Source organism: Cynocephalus volans, chromosome 11, assembly GCF_027409185.1.
Source record: "Cynocephalus volans isolate mCynVol1 chromosome 11, mCynVol1.pri, whole genome shotgun sequence".
NCBI lineage: Eukaryota > Metazoa > Chordata > Mammalia > Dermoptera > Cynocephalidae > Cynocephalus > Cynocephalus volans.
The window spans coordinates 57,762,250-57,781,217 of record NC_084470.1 but is presented as its reverse complement, the minus strand read 5'-3'; the positions used below and the strand labels follow the sequence as shown (position 1 = coordinate 57,781,217).

The 18,968-nt window shown below is 46.0% G+C and overlaps 1 protein-coding gene and 1 pseudogene across 3 annotated transcripts in view; one reads left to right on the top strand and one right to left on the bottom strand.

Annotated features, from left to right (window-relative positions):
* Positions 1–817: 817 nt before the first annotated feature.
* The window catches only part of KLHL18 (kelch like family member 18), a 63,528-nt gene continuing 45,377 nt past the window's right edge, over positions 818–18,968 (bottom strand). The window contains exons 4-10 of one of the 3 annotated variants that reach the window (XM_063114264.1): positions 17,845–18,043; positions 13,646–13,806; positions 12,177–12,313; positions 10,336–10,573; positions 7,026–7,130; positions 5,059–5,170; positions 818–4,074 (exon numbers count right to left, since the gene is read on the bottom strand). In XM_063114264.1, coding sequence (XP_062970334.1) covers positions 3,688–4,074; positions 5,059–5,170; positions 7,026–7,130; positions 10,336–10,573; positions 12,177–12,313; positions 13,646–13,806; positions 17,845–18,043 — 1,339 coding nt within the window. In that variant the 3' untranslated portion in view covers positions 818–3,687. The remainder of the gene's footprint in view (positions 4,075–5,058; positions 5,171–7,025; positions 7,131–10,335; positions 10,574–12,176; positions 12,314–13,645; positions 13,807–17,844; positions 18,044–18,968) is intronic. The other 2 variants (XM_063114265.1, XM_063114266.1) reach the window with 2 other exon arrangements.
* LOC134391244 (peroxiredoxin-5, mitochondrial-like) lies at positions 15,579–16,297 on the top strand (annotated as a pseudogene).

Below are 18,968 nucleotides of genomic sequence, written 5' to 3'. Positions count from 1 at the left end.
TCTTGACAATACCACCAGTTAGCTGATGAGTCGAGTTGGTTACTGGGCCCTTCTGAGGCAATTTCCTTAGGCTAAAATGAGCTATGCTACCTACTCTGTGGGGATTACTGAGAGGACCAAGTGAGAATCAATAGAGTGTTTATGTGTGAAACATATGGTGGTGGGGTGTGCATGGAGTGAGGTACCTCCCCAAAACTGAAAAAATAAAGTTGCCATACAAGAGTATAATCATTACCCAATGGATGAGACTGACCACAAGCGGACTTTTGGAAAATTGTGATTGAAGTTTCCCCACATCCACAACCACAGTAACCAGGGTATAATCTTAGGAAGGCAGATCTGGAACTGGGCTGTGTTTGGGGAGGTGGAAACTAAAGAGTCCAGTTCTCACACATTGATGAGCATACAAACCACCAAGGAAATCTGCCTACACCACAGAGCTGAGCTGCACCCAAGTCTAGGGAATCTGTCTCTGGGGAGGAACCTAGGAATTGAACCTGTGGTTTAAAAAATTTCCAGCAGCTTTTATGTGCACCAAAGTTAAAACAGCTCTGGACTAGAGAACAAAAGGAGAAATATGAGAGCAGTGGCAATCCAGACAGGAGCAAATGAAGTCTTTGCATATTTTTCACCAGAACTGATTCTTATAAAATAAAATACACACTTCTCTCCAAAGACTGCTTTTGTTGTACATCTGGCTTTTCCCTTATTTTCACAGGAATATTCCCGCTTTGTCCAATATATTTTTTCACTGAACCATAATAAAAATGTGATTTATTTCTAACATTTAAAAAATAAATTAGGAAAGAGCAAGAGCTATTAGGAGTGTACTTTATTTCTCTTTGGTTTCTTAACACAAAAGACATGCATTCTATAAATAAAAGAAAATAAGATATTCTGGGAATCAATAAATTTCAGGGGGTGGGGCAGAATTTCTACATAGTCACATCTCTATGGTCAAGTCAAGAGGCTGGTGTTCAGCTCCCATCTGGCTGTGATGTCTGATGAAATCCAGAAGAGACATTCTATCCAAAAAGGTGAAATGCCCAAGGACAGTGAATGCCACAGTGCTATGCTCAGAGTTGGGCTAGGCCCCAAGGCTCACTGAGCAGAATGTGTGTCCTAACTCTGTGTTACATCCTTTTCACAATATCCTTGGGTGATGCCTCTTCTTTACCTGGTGCTACTGGAAAGACTTCAACACCAAAGAGCCAGACCAGCCACTTGCAAACACCCAATCATCAGACTGAGAAACCAACTGGGGAGAGTGTGAAAATGCTGGTGTTTGCTCATTTGTGCTCGGAGCCCAGATGAAAGCACTGGTTTGCTCTTACTTAGAAACACCGACCTTAGGTGCAGCACTGTAACTTCTACACCAGGAGGTGGGAGTGGGCTCAGAAAGGCCATTACAAGAGCAGCAGACCATGGGAAAATGATCTATCATCCCCAATGACAAAATCTGGGCCAGCATCTTAAGGACCCAGTAAGCCCACTCAGTAGCCCACTGTCTGATTCTTAATAACTTCACAATCCAGGCTCATCAGGTGCTACTTCAAATTCACAATAGAAAGGGGCTTATAAGATGAGCACTGATACACTCCTCTCAAATAGGAAATGCAGACCCCAACCTCTTTCCCAGTCTACCTCTGTAGGCAAACTGGAGGGAGTGAGAAATGCTGGAGCTCTACCATGAGCCCAGGTTAAATTATATCAGATACCAGATTGTTGAGTCTTTTAAAATAAAAACATTGTTTTCAAGTGCTTATAGCAGAGGCCCAGCTCCTAAGTTGTAGGTAACAGAGGTACATCCCTCTGAATACATGGCGATTGCACACACTACTAAGCCTGACGGTCCTAGGGTGGGGGAGATGCCCCAGGCTCCACACTGTGCCTTCTGAATAGGCTTCCAGGCCACCCCAGGCAGGGAGCAAAGGACAGGAAGCCAACCAGGTGGAGACTGGGACCCTAAAACCCAGTCTTAGGTTAAAGGAATTATATCCTCTTTTAGTCTCTGTTAGAATTTTTAAAAATCAGATTTTGGCAGCAGCAGTTGAAGGACAGCCCCACTGCCCAGTGCACTGGTAATAGAAAATGTCCTCCTCTTTGGGTCCCGCTGTGCTACATTAAGGTCCCATCCTGGGAGAAGGAGGAAGGAGTCTAGAGTCTCTTCAAGAGGTCATTTGCCAAGATGAGAGGAAGAAATATAAAATCTGTTCTTTGCAGCAGCAAGATTCTTTTAGCCTTCAGCTCAATGTCATAAAACCAGCTTTGCTTGAATGTAAAGGTCCACTTTGCTGGTCGGTCTGCCAAGGGCTGGAGAAAGATCAGACCCCTGGAATTGGCAAGTGGATGGAGAAGCAGTGGAATGGCAGGGCAGACAAGGTTACCAAACCAAGGCAGCCCATGGCTGGTAGAAGGAGCAAGCCCTGGTTAGGTTCTAGAGGTACAAATGGTCAGTGTGCCCCAGAAGGATGACAGTGAGGAAAATTATCCAAGAATGATAGATGGGCAAGTGGGAATCTGGCCAGATCTGTTATTTCCTGCTGGTCAAAAAAAGAAGGAATGTAAGTGGGAGTAGGGCATCTGAATGAGCGCCACAGTGGCAGTGGGAGGTAATCACTGGGGGCACCTGGAGCCTCCAGTGACTGCTAGGAGCTCCTATCTAGAAGAGTGGCAGTAATTCAGCCGACTCACTAAGCCTATGATTAAAAAAGTCCTCTGATGCTGTGTGTAAAGACAAATCCCATGAGCACCCTGCTACAGGACCAGTTGAGAGTGCACTGATTCCAGACATGCTGGGGGCTCAGATAGAACCCCAAGTGCTCTGTGAAGCCTTAGGACCCTGGCATCCGAATGTGGGAGTGGATACCGCCTTTCTCCTGTTTGACGGTTTTCCATTTAAATACATATTTGCTGTTTTTTACACTTTCTTCTTTCTGCAAACTATGTTCACTTAAAAAAAGTATTTTTCTTTCCAGTTTCAAGTGTTTCTTTGTTTAAATTTCCTTCAGCTTCTTTCATGTATCTTTTTTTCTTGCTTCTCCTGGACAAGATGAAAAAGACCTCACTGAAATCCCAAAATTAGACATGGGAAAAACATCTGTTCTCTCTGCTTACCCAGTGATGAGGACAAAATCCTTTGTGCCCTACAATGGAAGGAGTGTGCTTGTGTGCCACCAGCATTTTGCTGTAGCTGCATCACCACAGGCAGGAAGACACTTGGAGTGCATCCTTTCTTTCCCAGCTATATCCCACAGTTTCCAACATGCTTGACCACTGTAGCCTCCCCATGGCAAACTGGTCACCACATGGCTGGAGAACAAGCAGGCGGAAGGAGTGTTAGATGGAAAGCCTTCTGCAAATGGGCAGCCCACAGAGCTGTGGTGGTGGGGAGCTGGGCTTAGATGGAGTCTGTGTCCGTGTGGACCAGCAAAGTAATTCTGTGTCACCAGCTGTGGGACCCAGACGTGCTTCTGTCCTGTGCTGTGCATCTTGATGACCTAGGCCTGAAAGTCACAAGGGCAGCACAGTGAGGGAGGATTTAAGCACCTGGGAAAACTGTACCTCCAGCAAGCTCACATCTCACCCCATCTTCTGGTCCACTGCCTCTCCTGAGAGGGACTGTTCCTGGAAGGAAGCGCCTATATTTGTACCAGATCCCTGCCCCACCACATCCTACTCTCTGCTTTAGATGGTGAGGAGAGGGATGCAACCCACACCAACCCCTCCCTCATGGCATGCCATGGGGGCCATAAATGTCCAGCGGTCTGTCTCTGGGTCATACATCTCCACTGAGCTTAAGTTTGACTGTCCATCGTAGCCCCCCACGGCATATAGGCGCCCACAGCTGGCCACAAGGGAGACCCGACTCCGGCGTGTGAGCATGGGCACTATCAGGCACCACTGGTCTGCCACAGAGCTGTACATCTCGGCGATGCTGAGGAATCCAGAGCCATCATAGCCCCCACAGACAAACATCTTGCTTCCCAGGGAGGCAGCGCCATGCCGGCAGCGCTTGTTCAGCATACCGGCTGCTGCATGCCAGGTGGCCGTGTGGTGGTTGTAGTGCTCCACCTGCAGCAAGGAGAGGGGCACAGGTACAAGTCAGAGCCAAAGCTTAGGCACAGGGTGACCTTGTAGGTCACAGTGGCCCACATGGTGTCAGACCCCAGTGGGAGGCCTGTGGATGAGGAGCTCTGCCAGCCAGTGTGTGGTCTGGCTCTGATGCTGTTTCCACAGCTGCACAACTGTTCTTGGGCTTATAGGGGCAGAGGGAGATCACTAATCTGACCCTTTCTGTTTACATCTAAGAAAACAAATCAAGGATTTTCCCAAGGATGCACTGCTAAGTGGTGACAGAGCTGGGATGAGAGCTGCGACTCCTATAATCTGTCCAGAGTGCTTTCCACCACAGCACTGACTGACTATAGAACCATTGCTAACTGGCTCTTGAGCTTTTTATTTTTATTTATTTATTTTTTATTATTATTTTTTTTTTAAAGATGACCGGTAAGGGGATCTTAACCCATGACTTGGTGTTGTCAGCACCACACTCAGCCAGTGAGCGAACCGGCCATCCGTATATGGGATCCGAACCCGGGGCCTTGGTGTTATCAGCACCGCACTCTCCCGAGTGAGCCACGGGCCGGCCCGGCTCTTGAGCTTTTTAAAAAAGGATAAATGTAATTTCAGACAGATTACCTGAAGAATACAAGTGTTAGCAAATGCACACTTGGCGTGTAACTGAGTTCACTTCGGGCAGGAATTTCACAACATCTAATGCAACCTTCGATAGACAACTGAACAGACAGTGGTGGCAGCAGCAACAGGGGTGACTATACCTTACCCCTCCTTGGGTACAGTGGCTCTCAACCTCCAGAAGAATTTCAGAGAATGCACTAGATGTTCTGAAACTGCACTAGATGGTCTGAAACCTCACTAAATGATGCTTTGTCCAGCAATGACATGGCTAAGGTTTTTTCAAACAACTGTCTTTCAAAATAACTCTCAAACATGGAAGGAGTAGATGTCCTTAGCTCAGGAGGAGCCCAGACTCACACTGTTGAAGATCTGCAAACCGTCGTGGCCGCCTGACACATATATCCTACCCTCAAAGACAGTAACCCCAGCAGCACTGCGATTGGAGCTCATTGGGGTCACCACCGTCCACCTGCAGGAAAGATTAAAAATAGGAAAGAAAGCATGAGAATTGGTGTTCCCATCCTCCCAAGACAGCTTAGCAGGGTGAAATGTCCTGTGTCCCCTCGCATCTGGACAATCTTCCTGCCTCTTTTCATCTCTCCCACCACCTTTGCTGATGGCTGTCTATGGCTGCTGCCTGTCACCCAAGCTTCAGACCCACAGCCTATCTTCTCTGCTCATCAACATGGCACTTAAAATCAGTAGCTCTTAAACAAACCTCTCTGTCTACAGATCTGCTTCTCCCTGCACTCCCTGGTGTTTTTTTTTTTTTTTTTTTTTTGTCTTTTTGTGACCGGCCGCACTGCGCTCAGCCAGTGAGCAGCGCACCGGCCATCCTTATATAGGATCCGAACCTGCACTCCCAGCGCCGCACTCTCCCAAGTGCGCCACGGGGTCGGCCCCCTGGTGTTGTTAATGGGACCAGTAGCTATCCAGTTGCTGTATTTGCAAAACTCAGTAGTTTTTTTGGCTTCCTCTTCCTCACCCTCAACATTCCTGTGGTCCCCAAGTCCTGGGTGGTTGGCCTCCTAGGCATTGCTTGTTCCCATCCCCACTACCACTGCAGCTCCAGCCTCTCACCTGCACCACCACAACAGTCTCTGTACTGGTGGCCCAGCTTTCAGACCATTCCCATCCTGACCCCATGCAGCCAGAGGAACTGCTCCTCCAGTGGCTGCACCATGTCGCACCATGTCCCTTCAGTGGCTTCTCACTGTCTCCTCTATAGCAGATTCCAAACTCCTTAATGTGGTTCTTCACCTTTGGTCCTCATCCACCTTCCAGCAACACCCTGTGACACACCATCCATGCCCACTCCATCCCCCCTTTCACACTGTGCTCCAGCCCACTAGATGATAAGTGCTGTCCTGGATCACAGTGAGCACTTTCTTTTCTGAGCCTCTTTCCTTGCTGTCTCCCTGCCTATGATGAGCATCTCCCACTGTCTATCCATGTTGGGTGCTCACCTCAGAAGACATCCCTGCCACACTGCCTCTCCCCACAACCCTGGAGAAGATGAAGACACTCCCCACTCTGTGCCTGTGAGCACCTGATGCAGGCACCAGGGTAGTAAGATAACCACGATGCACCTGTGACTTCAACACACCATGTGCTGCTTACAGGATCTTGGACACCCAGCTTGCTGCCCGATACATAGTAATTTGTTTAAATGAACAGAATATTGGCTTAAAAGCATCCTGATGAGTCCATTCAATTAATTTGCTTGTATTTTATTACATAAGAGGATTCAAATATTGAAACAAAAAATTCTGACTAACCTTGTTAGTGTTTTCCCAAGTGTTCCATAAATAATCCCGCAAGAAGGTGGGAAGTGTCATATAAAACACAAAGTTAAATAGGGTTCTTTACTGCAGAAGTTTTCAGAGCCTTTAAAATGTTAATATGTATTATGGAAAGACAAGAACTCTCGTGATACAGATGTCAACATTTCCCAAGTTCATGTGACCATATAACTTTTTTTTTTCCTTTTTCCAAATCATATCCTACCCACTTTGGAACATGCTCTTCATCTACTTCTTATCCTCTTTTGGCTGAATTTCCATTAAAACAGGCTGATTTAGCTAAGAGGTACAGATCATTAAAAAATGCTTCCAAGTGTCTATGTAGACTATTTGTTTAAAAAATTTATTTAATCATTTATTCAATTAACCAAGGGTTATTAAATACCTGTTATATGCAAGGTACTATAGGAGTAAAAAAGGTAAGACATTCTCCACCCTCAAGAAGCTTAAACACAAACTGCAGTTCTAATTTTTTATACTGTTTAATAAGCTCCAGTTACCCCACGGAGCTGCAGTTCTTACTTGTCCGTCTCAGGTGAGTAGGTCTCCACAGAGTTGAGGGAAGAGTTGCCATCATAGCCCCCACAGACATAGATCTGCCCATCCAACACGACTGTCCCCATGGCACTGAAATAGACAGAGATGTCATTCCAGATGAGCCTCAGACTTCCTGGGGTGGCCTCTCGTGCCCACTGAGAAATACACCTACCAGGTGCCTCTTTCTGGAACGAACCTAAATCTCAGGTATGTGACTAAGTAAAGGTGTAAAATTGAAGTGACAGAAGCTGCCCTGTGGTTCCTCCTGCCCCCAACCCCTCTCTCCTGGGTTACCTCTCCTCCCCACTCTTCTCAGTCCCTGATCTGTCTGAAATGGTCACCTGCCACCTTGCCATATTGAGGGTCTAATTTACCTTTAAGGCCCAGGTCAAAGTCCTCTCTCTCCTCCTCAAAAAGCCATACAGATCTCTCAGCAAGAATTACTCTCTCCTGATGCCACACTTGTCAGAGCAGCTTCTTTATTATAGCACTATCACATTCATTCATCAGATTTTCATCAGCTACCTGCATGGCACACCATTCTAGACACTAGGTTTATAGTGGTAAGAAAGCCAAAGTTCCTGCCCACAGGGTGCTTATGTTCTGGGACATGGGGTACCAGGAATCTATCTGCTACCTCTTAACAAGTGGGGATCTCCCGGAAGACAAGGAAGGGTCTTCATCTGTGTGACTTCGAAAGTGATTAGTGTGGTATCTTGTACATAACGGGTCTTCAATATATATTAGTTGTGTTACCTTTGATTTTTCCCATCCAATTCACTATAAAGGTTAGCCGATGTGTTTTCATTACATGCATGACCCTGCAAGGCCCCTAATTTGTCTTAGTGGATGATGCTATAGCTCCTGTTTGTTGCGCACTTACTATATGTTAGGTATCGTAGCTGTTGCTACTATCAACCTTCACTGAACTCTGCAAGGAGGGAAGGATCACCACAGTCATTGTACTGATGGGCAGCCACGGCTTGGGGAGGCTGGGCTCTCTTCTTGAGGTTGCCTAGGGAGACGCATGCCTCAAATTTAATGACAAATGCCCAACTCACCCAATTCTCACCATGCCAAGCTCTCCTAATATCAAAAACCCAGGAGTCTGGCATAACATATAGTCTTCCATTCTACACAAAGCCTTATGAGATATTAAACACAAATGCTAAGCTGCCCAAATTGCTGTTTTCAAACCCGATGCTGGAGAAGACTAAAAACAAATCTGGGTGTTTAGCAAACAGGAAAATAAAATATGCCAGCCTTACTGCCACCTTTTAAGTGTATGTAGCAAATCAAACTGATCCACACAATGTCCCTCTGAAGGATGTGGTAAAAGACCCCCCTGAACCAGCCTAAAAGAGGAGAGGAACTTGCCTTAGGTAAGGACTGTAAGAAAATCACAAATTCACTAGACACAATTACTATCCTTCTAGATATAGACACAAAACAAACAAAAAATTGAGTAATAATACAAGTGTTCAAAAACAAAATGAGAATGAATTAAGAGGTACTACAAAACTATGTGAGACTATAAACTAAGTGGTAAAGACAAGTGTGAAGAGATAAGGGAAAATGTTGATCAATGTGGACTGGAAAAGTCCAGTGCAAGAAAGCTCCATGGAAGCAGCCTGGAACACTGGAGAAGGAATGGAAAGATGGCAGAAAGGAGATGTCACCAACTGGCAGGATAGAGAGCTGTGTGGGGTATCAGAAGAGAGGTGACTAAGAACATTTTAAGGTAGCCTATAATTTAAAAGGGATGAAATGGAACAGGGCCCATGCTACTAATAACAGAGCATTAACCACAAGGAAGGAAAGGAATACCCAGAGGACTTTCCTCCCAGACAACACTCCAAACCCAGTGACAACAAAGCAAAGAAGTGGCCCAGAGCAGACATATAAGGAAAAACTGATTGTAGTCAAAGCAAAAAAGCTACACAATAAGTCACTTGATCACAGAAAGCTGCAAAGTACACAAGGAGCAGAAGGGGGAAGCACAAGGTGGAGATGGGGGAGGAAGGCACTGTGAGTATTCTTAGGAGCAGCAGATCTTACATGCATATTTTTTTCTTCCAAAATGAACCTACTTTGATCCTTTGTGAATCTGTCTTACTGGTACAAAGGCAGATTCTTCCCAGCTCATGTCCATATACTGACTGCTGAACATGGAACACATGTATCATGGCCACTATACTTATGTGCCAAAGGACTTCCATACTAACTCCTCTTCTTCACTACACATGCAGTCACTTGACCCTTCCCTCTTCCCAATCATGTGATCTTACATGTAGAGACTCTGAAGCATGGCCAGTGAAAGGGTCTTTGAAGAAAATACTTAGATCACAGAATTACAAAGCAGGAAGGCCCTTAAGGGGCAACTGGTCCATTTAAAAAATATTAACTGCCCATTTAAAAAATATTCACATAACTTCTTCCGACCCCCCAAATTAGGTACATGTCAAGGAAGCTCAATATGTAAAAGAGACAAATGCAGAGCTGTTTGGTTAAATGGGTAGGGGGCTTTGGACTGCTTTCCTTTCACCCCTCGAGCCTAAGCATGTGAACACTCCATCATGCATCTGACATAAGGAAAGATGTCGCCTGACACCTCAGCACTAAGAAGGCTAAACACAAGCACTACTCAGATGTCCTCTAATCCTACTTCTTATTCAGGAAATGTGAGCTGGCAAGTGCTGGAGAAAACAAATAGCTGGAATGTCTTAAGTGACATAAAAATTTGGTATACCTTGCAAATACCTATGTGCTCATGTCCGGGTGAATGTTTGTGACCCTGAAGTAAATACTGCTTTGGTTCGTATACTCCCTGGGTATTAAAAGCACATGTGTGGCAGGAGTCAGGGGAAAGAAAGTATAAAGAAAAACACCTTGGATTTCCTTTATCACTAATCAAGTTAAATCTTCCTTATTCTTCAAGTTTCAACTTTAATCCCACCTCTTCCCTGAAATCTTCCAGATGTTCCAGTCCAGTTTCTCTCCCTCCTTGAATCTTCCATAATACACATATTCAATCCTTATCTGGCACTTAAATAACAATACAAATTCCACATGTCCAAGTCTCATCTCCCCAAGTTCCTCAAAGGACAAGGCAGGTATTTTACTTTTAAGCAGATGACGGCTCACTCCCAGGAGGTTCTGGCAATGGCTGGCCTGGCTGCAGAAAACTCCCAGGCCAAAGCTTGTGTTTTGCTTTATTAAGTGCCCCTGCTTGTCTAACATGGTGCTCCCCAGATGCTCAGTATGTGTGTTTGGGCGCACATGGCTTCCAGAATACCTTCTCTTGCTATTCATGCTCCCCACTCTGGTCCATGTGTCCGTCTCTGGGTTGTAGGCCTCCACAGTGCTCAGCCGTAGCTGGCCGTCATATCCCCCAATGGCATAGAGAAGCCCGTTCACCACAGCCACACCAACGCGGCTGCGGGCTGTTGTCATGGGATGGCACTTCTGCCAACGATTGGCGATGGGGTCGAATACTTCCACCACATTCAGGGAATCACCTGCATAAAAATTTGCTACTCAAATTAAAACAAATGAGACCACTTGTTTAGATCACAACTATTGGGTAATGATTATATGGAACATTTGACTTGATTCTATTAGCTCTTCCCACAGTTACTCAACGTATAAGAGCCCATTAAGAGATTTCAGCCATGCTAACCTAATTCTTAAAGGAAAATCAAAATCAGACAGGAGGCATTTACTTTTTAGAAATGGTAGTTTTCTGTTACAATAAGATACTCCACTTGCTTAAAACCAAAGACACAGGCAAATAGATACACTATTTCCCCAATGGGTGACAATGCTGATTTTTACTTAATAGCAGATGACCCTAGGCAAGTTGCTTTGTGACCCCATCCTCTATTTCACATGTGAAATGGAGATAATCTTTTTTTTAAAAAAAGATGACTGGTAAGGGGATCTTAACCCTTGACTTGGTGTTGTCAGCACTGTGCTCTTCCAAGTGAGCCAACCGGCCATCCCTATACAGGGATCCGAACCCATGGCCTTGGTGTTATCAGCACCACACTCTCCCAAGTGAGCCACGGGCCAGCTCCAAAATGGAGATAATCTTTATGACAGAGCTGCCATGAGGATTAAATGAAATAACAGGTAAAGCACCTAGCATGGTTGAGAATATACTTAGTGCTCAATAAATAGTAGTCATAGTGGCAAAGAAGGATAATTCCAACCCTAGGTTTTTCATCAGGTTTTTGTAAGGATCAAATAAAATAATTCTCCCTACTGTATGCTGTTTTGGGGCACTTGGCACTTGCCACACTCCAGTGTTTACTGAGTTTAGGACTTACTTTTTCCAGGTCATAGGGTTAACAAGTAGCAGACTAGTACCTACCTCTCATTAACCTTCAATTAAAAACAAAACTGACCAAGGTCAAGGTCATACTATACTGGCCAGCTGCCAAAAAAACCCCCAAACAAACAAACTGGCCAGGACCGCACACCAACTCCCCCAGCGGGGGAGGGGACCCATGGAGCTTTCCTGAAAACCTGACTGTATGAGATGAGAGTTGACAATACACCTGGGTTGCAAAGCAAGTGTTTCACAGAAGTGGGATATGAAGAGTAAAACATATTATGATAGTGGCAGACCCTGTGTACCTGGATAATCTTACTTGTCTTGGAGACACTGTCACATTGTAACACCAGAGAGATCCATATGACTGAATGTGAACAGCCTAGTAACAGAACTGGGGCTCTGACCATATCCTATCCAGGGCTGAGTAAATGCTATAGCCAATGTGATATTACAGGAAAAGTGCTGGTTCAGGAACCAGGACACACAAATGCTGTTCCTTATTCTGCCAAAAACTTCTTGTGTGAACACAGTGAAAGTTCTCTGGGCCTCAGTTTCCTCATCTGTATGCTAAGGGGACTAGGCCTCAAGGATTTCTAAAAGGCCTCTTTAGAACTAATATTCTGATTCAATGGTATGAATACTTGACATGCTCTAACTGCAGAACCATTACATAAAACCAAAAGGGACAAGGTTGGTGACAGCACAAAGAAGAGGAAACAGAAGGGCCAGCCTAGGTCGTCTGGTGCTTCTTCATCCACAGAGTCCAAGACAGACATCTGCAAAGGGGAGTTGCAAGATACCTGCTGAGTTGAGGCCCCCCACGGCGTAGATAAGCCCAGCGATGGACGTGCAGCAGCGAGGCCGAGTTCTGAAAGCCGGAAGGTGGGGCCGGCGCTCTGGCATGAGATGATAGTCCTTTGCTTCATCTACCAGGTCCCTGGAATAAGGTACAAGATGCTAGAACAGGAGATATCCTTCCTACTTTTGCACTTCCAAGCTTGGCTCTCCAAGCTAACTGCAGGGGAAACCTGGGGGGAGAAGCCTTCTGGAAGATTTGGTCTCAAAGAACCCAGGTGAGTTCTAGGGAACCATACATGGCTATGGAAACATGCTCAAAATTGAAGGGCAATATGAGCAGAGCCCACCTTGGCTAGTGTCATTAGAATGAATATCTTCCAACAGACACACACTAGGCATGAGAAAAACAGGGTGGTGTGTCATCAGAATGAATATATTCCAACAGACACAGACTAGGCATGAGAAAAACAGGGTGGTGGCTAAAATGGCTGGGCTTGGGGAGGTTAGACAAGCAGCCCATATCCTGGTGCCCGCAGACCTTGCTTCTCCCTTCCACCTCTATGACTGTACCATGGCTCACACCTCCCTGCAATTAATCATCTCTCACCTGCACTGTAGCAGCAGCAGCCAAGTGCTCCAGCCTGCTCCTCCATTCCACCCTCCACACTGTGGTCCAATCCACTTCTTAAAGAACCTTCCACAGCTACCCACTGTCGACAGAATAATGCTCAAAGTGCTCAACAGCACCCTTGAGACTACTAGTTCCAGGGTCCCAGCTAACTCCAGTCACAGCTCCACCCCTTCCTGACACACACCACCTACACTGAACCAACTGATCCCAACCAGGGGCAAGCAAGTGAAGGAGACAGGTGAGAAAAGTCTTGTCAGCAAAGGAGAAAAAATATTTCATCACTGTGAATATGACAAGCAGTTTGAAGGATGGACATTTGTAACATCCTCCTACAAGGCTGTCGTCACTGTTTTGGTAGCTCTGTGCTGCCATGTTGTCATTGACGTACTGCAGGTAAACGTTTCACGTGCTGGTAAACATATCTTCCCCTTGTCCACCACTGTAGATGCAAAGCCTACACCCATCAGAGGCCAGTGCACTGACTAATATTCACTGAAGAGGGCAAAGACCCCAGGAAGTCTCGTTTGTACTGCCCAGTCAGCTGCTGACTTCACAAATAGCTCAGTGGCTGAAGATGCCAGAAAATCCTCAGATAATTTTGGGGAGAAAAGCCCCTTCTGCCTTGATGCTCCCACATGGACTATCTTTCTGCACAAGGTGTAAGACTCAGGCTCTTAACACTTCCTCTTCTAGGTTCTAGACAGGGGGCAGAGAAACCTGTGGGCCGTGAATTAGACAGACCACTCTAAATCCTTCATCTCCTGAGCTGGAACAGGTGGTGAAATCCTCCTCCCTGCCCAGGCACTCAGCAGTGTCCTGTACAGGTCCACTTTTGCTCACCTGCATTTGTGGCAGCAACGCACCAGGTCATCCTGCTGCACTCGGTCTGACAGGAACTGGGGCCGGCAGAGGGGCAGGCGGATATTGGACAGCAGCTCGGGCAGGCAGGGCCCCCTCTGCTCCTGGTCATACCTGACCCAGGCCAATGCAGCTTCAAAGACCTGCCACAAAAAAGAGCAGAAGCTCTGGCAGCAACTCCTCCCACCCAGAGGCCACACCCCTGTACCCCCAATGTCAATCCCTCCACTTTCTATATTGCAGCAGTCCCTTGGGCCCATCAATCTTTCTTCCTACTTGTCTCCTAAATTCACTGCTTTCCTTCCACTTCCCCAGCTACCCCATTTTGGTCCAGTGTTTTGCAATGCAAGCCTGGGTTACTGTAACATCTTCCGGGCTTTCATTATGATTTTATAATGAAAAACTGTCAATGGTACCTTAGTCCTTTATGCATCACAACAAGATGCCTATTACCCTCCATTCCTGCTGCTCCTGCACCCTATCCCCTCCATACTCCCTCCACCTAGCCAAGCTGGGATGCTTCCCCTGTTCACACTGTCCCTGTCACCTAGAATGCCTTCTTATCGTCTCTTCATCTAAACCCACTCTCCTTTCCTTATGGCCTAGCTCAAGATCCATGCTCTCCAGGGAGCCTTCCCTAATGGCTCCAGCCATAAGGATATCTCCCTCTACAATCCTACAGCCCTTACAGAACACATCACTCAAATAAGCGGGAGCTGCCCCAGGTCATGTTAACTAGTGGAAGAGCAAGGGACAGTATTCCTTGCTCTTGGGATAAGGCTCTTTCCTCTAAATCACAGTTCCCATGCTGCCAAGGGTCCACTTTTATAGTGGTCGCTAATATTCAAGGATGGGGGCTCTTCAGACATTTGAGAATTAGCTGAGTTGGTACTAACAACCCAAATGGCTTGTCTCCTAGAGGCTGGGGCTCTTTGTGCTGAACTGCAGGTGGGGCAGGCCAAGACTCTTGATTTCAAACATCCTAAACTGCTTTGCCTTTGGCTAGACTTCTTAACTGACCAAGGGCAGAGGCCTTGTAGCAGTGATGCTTGCAGTGCCTGCAGGGCCAGGTCCAAACTTCTCAGCCCTGCCTTTGACACCCTTCACTGCCAGCCCTCACCACCCTCTGCCCAAAACATTTACTCACTATCCCCCTCAGACAATATGCACCACACCTTTGTGGAACAGAAAAGATCACCTTTCGTTCCTTTGTAGCTACTAACACTACACTCTCATTAAACTTTTTTTTTTTTTTTTTTTTTTTTTAAAAGATGACCGGTAAGGGGATCTTAACCCTTGACTTGGTGTTGTCAGCACCACACTCAGCCAGTGAGCGAACCGGCCATCCATATATGGGATCCGAACCCGGGGCCTTGGTGTTATCAGCACCGCACTCTCCCGAGTGAGCCACGGGCTGGCCCTCATTAAACTTTTCTTGACCACAAGATCTGTCTTCTTTGTTCTTAGTGGACCCTATGATTACCTAAACCTTGCTTTGCCAATAGCTTCACCCTCCATGATGACTATAACTCGGCTTCATCAACAGTGTCACCTCTTCCATAATTTCAAGTATACAGTTTACCCTTGAACAACATGGGTGTGAACCGTGCGGGTCCACTTACATGCAGTTTAAAAAAAAAAAAATTCTTTAAGTGCTTTTTCTCTTCCTTATGATTTTCTTAATATTTTCTTTTCTCTAGCTTGTTTTATTATAAGAATACAGTATCTAATATATATAACATACAAAACATGTTAATTGACTGTTTATCAGGAAAGCTTCTGGCCCTAGTAGTTCTGGCTATTAATAGTTAAGTGTTTGGGGAGTCAAAAGTTATACATGGATTCACTGGTGCTGCCGCGCTTTGGTCTGTGGCAACAATAGCAGCAGCAAGACTGATAAGGAGGAGGAGGAGGGTGGGCGCTGGATGGGGTCCACAGTTTCAACAGCGCTGCTGCAGCCATGGCTCTGATCAATGTGGGAGATGCTCTCTCCTTAGAGGAGGTGTTTGAAGGGCCGGCCCGTGGCTCACTCGGGAGAGTGCGGTGCTGATAACACCAAGGCCCCGGGTTCGGATCCCATATACGGATGGCCGGTTCGCTCACTGGCTGAGCGTGGTGCTGACAACACCAAGTCAAGGGTTAAGATCCCCTTACCGGTCATCTTTTAAAAAAAAAAAAAAAAAAAAAAAAAGAGGAGGTGTTTGAAGGTGAGCCGGTGAACAAGGTGAATCTGGCAAAGCTGTGTAAAGGCTAGAAGGGTGTGCTATTTGGAGTCCCTAGGGCCTTTACCCCTGGCTGTTCCAAGACTACCTGCTGGGGTTTGTGGAGCACGTTGGGACTCTGAAGGCAAGGGGGTCCAGGTGGTGGCATGTCTGAGTGTTAACAATGTTTTCGTGACTGGTGAGTGGAGACAAACCCACAAGGTGGAAGGCAAAGTTCAGCTCCTGGCTGACGCCACTGGGGGCTTTGGGAAAGAGACAGATTTATTACTAGCTGATTCGTTGGTATCTCTCTTTGGAAGTTGATGACTCAAGAGGTAGTGATGGAGGACTGTGTAGTGAAGGACCTGAACGTGGAACTGATGGCACAGGTCCCACCTACAGCCTGGCCCCCAACATCATCTCAAAGCTCTGAGGCCCAGGGCCCAGATGCACTCCTTCTACCCTTTCCTATCTCATCTGCCCAGCTCTGGGTAGAGGGCCCCAGTCCAACCTCAACTGGAGTTACCCAACTGGCACCTTGACCAAATTTCTGCAATAAACACTTTGAGTTTATTTTTTATTTTATTTATTTTTTTAAAAAGATGACCGGTAAGGGGATCCTAACCCTTGACTTGGTATTGTCAGCACCACGCTCACCCAGTGAGCTAACCAGCCATCCCTATATGGGATCCGAACCCATGGCCTTGGTGTTATCAGCACCACACTCTCCCGAGTGAGCCACGGGCCGGCCCAACACTTTGAGTTAAAAAAAAAAAAAAAAGGTACACACAGATTTTCGACGCACAGGGGGTTGGTGCCCCAATCCCTGTGTTGTTCAAGGGTTAACTATACTTATAACTGACCAAAACCTCCAGTCCTTCCAGCTCAGTAATTGACTCCAATTAGCCTTTGACACTGTCTCCCTCCCTCCCCTCCTCAGCTCCCTATTTCCTCACTTCTCTCATGCATGAGTTCCATGAATTACTACGTAGTTCCCTCGATTCCTATTACATGCGCCTATTTCTCTTAATCACACTCACCTGGAGAAAAATCTCTAATATGGTGAAGTCCAGCTCTTTAAATTCAACTTGCTCCCTATTCTGCACCTGCACCAGTCTATGTGGCTGACAGAAAACACACAACAGAGCTGACCAGCTGAAGTTTGTGACTACTAATCTCACCAGGCCCTGCTTCCTATCAAGCCCTCTCCATTTCCCTAGCATTATCCATTTACTCTTCCCCTTTCCTAGAGGGTTATTTCGTACCTTTTCATCTCTCCTCAAATTTCTAACACTTCTCCCTCATTCTCACTCTCAGCTGAGAAAACAGAAATAAATCAGAGAAGAATGTCAGTAAGAGTCTACCAGCACCCCCCGCCCCCAATCTGCTGTGTGTGGCAGGTCTCCCTCCTGCTGCTGCAGACGTGGACAGCTTGTGTTCTTCCCAAAGACATATCCCTTGTATCTGAGACTCTGTTTCTTCTCATTCACTCCAGAACACCAGCAACTATTCTCCCATTTCCCCTAAATTTCCCTCTCTTCTGGAAAATTTCCATCAGCACTCGAATATGCTGTAATTTCCCTCACCTTAAAAAAAAAAACCCTGACGTCATGTTCCCCTCCAGTGACTGCCCCAATGCTCCACTCTTCCTTAGAACAAGACTCCTTCAAAAAGTTATCCATACTTGCTATTCCAGTTCACAACAGCATTATTTCTAATAGAAAACATTGGAAATAACACAAACATCCAAGAATAAGGGAAGTAGAATTGATAAAATCAACGAATATTATTAAGACACTAGAATGTGTAAAAAGTTTTCATGAAAAATGAATATGAAATAAAACAAACCCCATAACACACAACAGCTGCATACATGTCATGATATTAATTTTGTAAAAGAAAAAAATTAACAGAAAACACTGATGGAAGAGAGCAGCACCCCAGAGGTCACCTGCACACACTGCTACTGTGCTCACATACCTGCTCCTCTGATTTTACATTCAGCTCATCCCGAGACACTAGCTCAAGCACATCTTCCAAGGGCAGGGCCAGGAACTCTTCGGACATGGATACCTCCACAAAGTGCTGGTGGATAAAGCTATTGGCTGCATCATACAGCACAGCACACATCATTGTCTCAGCAAACTGGCGCACACCCAGGCAATTTTTTGGGTGAAGCCTTTTGGCATAAGAAAAGATTAAAAGAAAAAAATTAGAGGCAGGTCATTCTCAGGTTGGTTCTAGGTAGAGCTACAGAATGAAAACACAAATTTTGCCTTCAGTTTTGTTGAAAAACTCCCTGTGACACATGTACCTCTCTGGGACTCAACTTCTAAAGGCATAAGATTAAAGATCATCATCAAAGGTCCCTGCCTCTTGGGCCTGGTGCTCTATGCATTGAGGTGGAATGAGCTCTCTGGGAAGTCCTGTGAAGTAGTTGTCAGAAAGAGAGAACAACAGGAGAGCACATACTGGAAAGCCTGTTTGCTACATTCAGCTGCTGATGTCCTGGTTGAGCGTCTATTCCACCTCTGGTTACCAGGAAGGCACTGAAGTTGCAGAATGAGTTTAAACAATGCAGAGAGATGACTTCTCGACACACTGGGACATTTAGACTTTTTTCTTTTTTTAGAGCCTAATTGTTCGGACATCTGAAAACAACAGCATAGCTGTCATCAATCTAGCACCATCAGTGAGTAAAATACTTTGCCAGGCCTTTCATAGACATTCTCCACAGTCTTTTTAACAACACTACAAAGTAGTAATTGCTCTCATTTCGCAGATGGAAAACTGAAGCTCAGAGAAACAAAGAAATGTGCTTACAGTCCCTCAACCTGCAAGGTGGTGCTGAGATTGAATCCAGGCCTCTTGTGCATGTTCCCATGGCACCAAGGCAGACCTGTACTCATCAGGGCCAGGGAAATCCACGAAAATCCTGTCCCTGCTGTTCACTGGGCAACCTGGGTGAGTACCTTAAGTTCTCCCAAGCGTCAGTAATTTCTTCACCTGGAAAGAAATGATGACAACAGCTCCCCACCTCTTAGGGCTGTGGCCATGATTAAGAATGTAAGCAAAAGCACTTAGCCTGGTGCCTGGTACAAAGC